Source organism: Galeopterus variegatus, unplaced genomic scaffold (genome assembly GCF_000696425.1).
Source record: "Galeopterus variegatus unplaced genomic scaffold, G_variegatus-3.0.2 Scaffold11818, whole genome shotgun sequence".
Lineage (NCBI taxonomy): Eukaryota > Metazoa > Chordata > Mammalia > Dermoptera > Cynocephalidae > Galeopterus > Galeopterus variegatus.
This window is the reverse complement of record NW_007737929.1, coordinates 1,969-8,297: the sequence shown is the minus strand read 5'-3', so window position 1 is coordinate 8,297 and position 6,329 is coordinate 1,969. Positions and strand designations below refer to the sequence as shown.

At 48.9% G+C, this 6,329-nt stretch overlaps 1 protein-coding gene across 1 annotated transcript in view; it reads left to right on the top strand.

Annotated features, from left to right (window-relative positions):
- The window catches only part of LOC103610807, a 43,559-nt gene that overhangs the window by 35,690 nt on the left and 1,540 nt on the right, over nucleotides 1-6,329 (top strand). Inside the window, exon 7 of the mRNA XM_008594894.1 lies at nucleotides 925-1,039. Within this exon, the coding sequence (XP_008593116.1) occupies nucleotides 925-1,039 (115 nt within the window). The remainder of the gene's footprint in view (nucleotides 1-924; nucleotides 1,040-6,329) is intronic.

The window sequence follows — 6,329 nt, the reverse complement described above, 5'->3', positions numbered from 1 at the left end:
GGCCCGTCCGGTATCTCTCTCGGTTACTCAGAGCTCTTGTGGTGGATGCAAAGATAAAGGGACCCTCTGGCTTGATTTTTCGGGTCTTTTTGAAATTTAAGAAGTTAAGATTCACAGAAGGTAGTGCGTGGAACGCTTACTACCTTGCTCCTTCAAAAAAATGAATGAATAAAATAAAACACAAGCTTACCTTTACCTTTCTCCAAGTTACCCTAGATAAAATGGTGCAGTGCTCGTGGGCTGCCACCGCACCGTACTGTGACTGGTAGAAACGTTTATGAACACTTAGAAAGTTGTGTGGAAATAGACAAAACAGTGCCTGGTTGAGATAGGAACCGCCGTGACCCCAGCCTTCCCCCGCCCCAAATACCCAAACCCCAGTGGAAAGGTGGGCAGGGCTCTGTTCCTTTTCATTTGCTTTTTAACCCCATCTTTGGCCTGACAGAGGGAGATAAGGACTGCCCTCTTTTATACAGGACAATGTGGGCGACCTCTGTTTGCACAAGTTCTCAAAACAAGCCAGCATGTCACGATAAACCCTGGGGTTTGGGAACATTTCCGAGGGGAAAACAGAAGTTATTTGTGAAGTTTTCCAGTGATTTAAAACTGTAAGCTTAGCTCCCACTTAACCTCCCCCCCCTCCAACCCCGTGTTGTTTGCAGGTCCTTTGAAACAAGTGTGACGGGAAAATAAATCTTCCTGGGGGCCTGGAGAACAGCACAGACCCTTCTGGGGGCGCCATCCAAGGGCTCCGGATCGGCTCTCTCATCCCACAGTGGAGTGAACCAGGGGGTTTGTGTTCACCTCCAGAATCACCTCCACCAACGTCTCCTTGTTGCAGGCTCATCCTTAATTCATTCGAGGACCCAGAATAGGAGCCGAAGGGTTTGGAGAGAGAATGGCAGTGTAAGCTAAAGCTTTTAGTCTTCCGGAAAGGGTTAAACAACACCTCCTGATAGCCCTTTTGGTTTTGTTTTTAGCTGTGGTGTCCGTGGACGGGCGGCCTGTGAGACTCCAGCTCTGCGACACTGCAGGACAGGTCAGTATCACGTTACACTCGGTACTGGGAAAGGAAACAGCCTTTTAAAGGTTTCCAAATAACCTTTGACAAGTGTCCAAATGATTCCCTCAGTAACTGGGTCATTCTAAAGCCTCACGAAGCAGACCCACCCCTGCTGCTGGCCCCTGTCTGGGGCTGGGGACAGAGCAGAGGAAGATACCTCCAAACTGATAAAACAGAGCTTGGCCCTATTCCGCATGGCCAGGAAAGGGAGAAAGCCGGTCAAGAACCACTCTCATGTTACAGGAGTTTCTGACATTACGTATTCTCTGGTTTTTATGAGAAACGATCAGTGGTGCTATATCAGTCCATTTCTGTTGCCTATAACAAAATGACCCAGAACCAGGTAATTTAGAAAGAAAACAAAATTTATTGCTTACGGTTTCGGAGGCTAGGAAGTCCAAAGTCCAGGGAACACTTCTGGTGAGGGTCTTGGTGGTGGCAACAGTGACGCGGGGAATCACATTGTGAAATGGCAGAGCAGAGAGAGAGAGAGACTCTCCTCTCCTTTTAAAGCCCTCAGAACCACACCCATGACCACCATTTTAAATCCATTCACTACAGCCCGGTCCTATAATCCAATCACCTCTTCAAGGCCCTACCTTTCAATTACTATAATAGGATTTCACACCCTCAACAGTTACAGTGGGGATTAAGCTTCCAATATATGAAATTTGCAGAACACAATTCAATCAATCTACAGCAGGCACGTTGTCATCATTTCTCAGAGCACATTGGAGATATCTTACTATCATTTTATTAAAGATCAACGAGCCGGATATTTAAGAGTTTGCTCAAGAAAAAGGCGGAGCTTGCTTGCGCAAGGGTTGATATTTACTTCCCCTAAGGCTGTGGTTTGATGTGCTGGGACCAGCTGCACTCCTTGGCACAGGGTCAGTGTCAGAGCGGTCCTCAGCCAGGGGAATGAATGAACGGGACTCACTCTTTCCAAATCATGAACTTCTACTCTTGTTTCGAGGGCCCAGTGCTTGGAGGAAACACCGGGGAGTGATGGAGAGAGTGTGGCTGTGGGATGGAGAGCTGCAGGCTTGCCATCGTCCCGCCCCCAGCAGGTCCTCAGTCTCCGAGGTCGCACTGTGCCTTGAGCAACCGGGGGCTCTTGAGTTTGTCAGAGTGACAGCCAATGAACTCGTTGTCTCTCCAGCGCTTTCTAGAGTTCAGCTAAGTGCTGGGGGTACTTTGTAGGCAGGCAGGAGTGCCCACTCCACTCTCAGAGGCACTGTGCCGTGACCATTTGTGTTTATAAAGAAGTTGACTTCCACAACACCCGGGGAGTGATGGAGAGAGTGTGGCTGTGGGATGGAGAGCTGCAGGCTTGCCATCGTCCCGCCCCCAGCAGGTCCTCAGTCTCCGAGGTCGCACTGTGCCTTGAGCAACCGGGGGCTCTTGAGTTTGTCAGAGTGACAGCCAATGAACTCGTTGTCTCTCCAGCGCTTTCTAGAGTTCAGCTAAGTGCTGGGGGTACTTTGTAGGCAGGCAGGAGTGCCCACTCCACTCTCAGAGGCACTGTGCCGTGACCATTTGTGTTTATAAAGAAGTTGACTTCCACCGTCCCTCTGTGCCTCCTGCAAGCTCAGGTGTCCCAGGTGCCCACCTACTCTGAGACAGCAAATTCAGATCTGAAGAGAGATTTTATTTTTTAAACCTCAAGATGACACAACCAGGCAGCCATGATCCCTGCGGAATGCCGGTCTGGCAGTGCCCATAGCAGTATGTGTGGTCGCCCAGCCTGGGGACACCTCAGTGTTCCCTGCACTGTGAGCAGGAGAAACCAAACACAGTCTGTATTTTATTGCCCATAGAAAAGAAAAATCAAAGAACACGGTCTCTTCTAGTACGTAGTCTTTCTGAATGTCATCCAGGTGTCTGAGTCAAGCTTCACTGCTTTGTGGAAAGTGAGAATGCTTTGCCTACCAGGGCTCAGGCTGTCTGATCTTTAACATGAGGGCAGAGGGGCAGCTCTGTGAGTGCAGGCACCGCCACAGAAGCAGGAGCCTGAGGATAAGACAGAGGATGGGAAAATGGGCATGTCCAAAGGCACGGTTGCCAGAGACCCTTTCAGGGAGGGCCAGCAGCTCAGCACACGTCACTCGGATGTCACTGCTCTCTACCAGCCTCCCAGGAGGGAGCTGACTCTCCACACAAGACGTTGCGTCCCGAGCTGGGATCACACCCCGTGCCCACACACTGCCTGGCACCCAGTGGGGCCTGATCATGGTTTTGGATGGATGGACAAGTGGACTGCTAGGTTCTGGTGGTGCAAACGTGAGCTGTGGGCCTGCCCCATGACAGACTTACTGTCTGTAGGGAAGACAAGCTGGTTCATAAAGCGGGTGAAGGAAACCGGTGAAGTGAAGAGAAGGCAGCTTTGTTCAGAGGCGCCGGCCGGGCAGGCCTGGCAGGAAAGCCTCCGAGCAGAGTTTTGAACGAGGAATAGAATTGTTACCAGGAAAACTTTGTAAAAATGATTGCATTATCAAGGATGAGCTAGATTTTTTTCCTTAGTATTGTCTGCTTAAAAGTCAAGGAAGCCCAAGAATCGTTTTAGAAAGATTTTCACACAAAAAAGTTTATAATTAGGGCAAAAAAAGAGGTTTTGGCACTAGGTTGGTAAGCTTCAGTTTATCTGGAAATTATTCTTCTGGTCTCCCAGGAGTGTTTTTATTGAGATTTCCTGTGTTTCTTAATGTTTGCACTGGTTAGTAGAGGCTACCCTACTAAATAATAAGACCATCATTTGAGAATCTGTAGAAAACCCACTTCAAAACCATTTCTGAAAAATACACTGCTGGTGAGATAAAGTCAGGTTTTCTCTTGTTCCACAGGTATAAATTAGTATTTGTTTCGACCACCAGCGCAGCTGGTCAAGGTGGTCGTTCTTTTCTAGTCTCTCCAATTCTGATCTGATAAACTATTTTTTAAGGAACTTGAAGTGACACCTGCCCTGTTTCCCTAGTGTTGGCCCAGCCCAGGAACACGTCCCTCCCCTGGGCAGTCATTATGACTTCACCAGCCTCTACATTGGGAAAGGCTGCAGCTGGGCACAGGTGCAGGTCCCCTCAGAGGCTGGAGAGCTGGGGCCAGTCTGGCTGTGCTGGCTGAATGAGTGACCAGACATCACTTTTCCTCCCTTTGGGTTCTCCTGTTGGGGAGGGCAGGTGAGTCTGTGAGACGTCAGGAGTTTTAACACTGGACTCACAGTCTCACTCAAGTGTGAGCAGATCATGGACAAAGACTTTAAGAAATACACCTTGGCATATGAGAAGGGAGTGTTGCTGAAACAGGAGGAGTTCACTGTAGGATTGCCAAGAGGAGCTGGAAATTCTTCAGACTTTTGACCTGTGAGGTACTTGGAAAGATCTTTACACTAAAAAAAAAACCAAGTTGCAACTTGACTAGAGGGACAGTACAGTCTCCTGTATGCACCTCTCCCGCTCCAAACCCTGTGCAGCGTCTACACCACAGACCTGGCAAGCACGTGTAAATGGCTTTGGCCTCAGAACACATTTCCTTGAGGATGCATTCCAGTTGGCCTCTCTTCAAATGTGCTTATTGCATAATTTCAGCAAATATCTAAGGTTTCTGGTCAGGCACCGAGCAGGAGGGCTTAATTTCTGTTTTGCTTCCCAAGTACCTCAGCCAGAATCTCAAGAGCTCTGGGGAGCCAGCTTTGCGGAGCCCAGTCACAAGGCCTGCCTTTCTTTTTCTCTTTAATGCAACTCTGGATTCCAGGCTACAGCTGTCCGAGGGCAGTGCCTCCCGCAGGGGTGCCGCCACCCGAGGGGCTGCCTGATGCAGCCTCACCTTTGTGCTTCCTCCGAGGCCCTCTGAGAACAGAGGGAGCAGGTTGCCAAAAGATCTTCAGAGCTGAGCTGTGATCTGCCTGGCTGAATTTCTGAGTTTATTCTTTCAGGACAAAGTTGGCATGAAGAAATTTAGGTCATTCTTTTTCAGCTTTCACATATGGAAACCTCACAGGTAGCGGTGATATTCTGAGATGCCGTATTCATTCCTGAGCGTCTTAGCTGGCTGGTTTTCACATGATTAGTTGGTTGTTGCCCTAAATGAAATACGAGCCTCAGATAACGACAGAACATTCAGATAAGACAGATGCAGGTTTCCTTCGTATCTAGAGAAAAAAGCCACTGATGGAGAATGATGTACGTGTAAACAATACTTTGTAAATAGTCAAGTATGCCAGTTCAGTAATGTGAGCATGGGCACTGGTGAACTTTTTCCTGCTGTTGGGAAATTATCAGTGACGTTATACCTGAGGATGGTTGGCACCCACAGATGTAAATTTTAAATAGGAATGAGATGATGTACATATCTTCCTATGAAAGAGTTGAGTGAACGTTTTCAGTTAGCCCAATTTGGTACTGCAGGGGACTGTGGGAGGTTTGCTATAAAGAGATGCCAAATTGGAGACCGACGTCTGTTCACAATGGAGTCCCCTCTCCTGACCCTGTGCCTGGCGTGTGGGTGGTGTTCAGTATGTGTATCTGTTAAGTAGATGACAGCAGGTTTATTTATATTCAGCTCTGACTCAATCCAGTTCTCTATCCCTTAACGTATGGTGGGACGGGCCCGTTCTTTCTGTCTAAGGCACTGGTGTTGGCAGAGATAAAGGAAGGAGAAAGGAATTGAGAGAAAATGAGGAAAAGAAGGAAACAAGAAGATGCAGCCAGAATGAGAGTGTGCTGAGCGGTGTCCGTGACTGACACGGAGAGGCACAACGTCTCTGAGTTGCTGGTGCCAGTGGCCCCTTCTGGGTCTGTCCTTGTGTCTGATTAACATCACTCTGCACTGTTGTGCATGGTATGGGCAGAATGTGTGCCCAGCATAGGTGGGGTGAAGCCGGTGTCATTTCCAGCTGCCTGGAGCGGGGAGGGGAGGGCTGGGTTCTTAGAGAGAACACCTGTGTTCGTAGACTGGGGTTTGCTGGAGTCAGGTGGGAGTCCTGGGGGTCTGCGTGGATGTGGTTTGAATTTCAGGAGAGTTTCCAGGTACCAAGAGTTGAGAGAGTAAGTCTGGGTTACTCTGAGCTGAAGGCTAGATAAAGCAAATTTCATTTCTAAAACCCACCCACTTAAAGTATTTTCCCTGTGGTAGGTGGCACGTAGGTTGTGAGCACCGATGCCAGCATTGAACACATTTGGCAGTGTCGGGGCGCTGGAAGCAGACAGCTGCTGCACCTGCACCAGGAGCGCTGGCTCCACTGCGCTAAGCAGTGGGGTAGTTTCTAAGA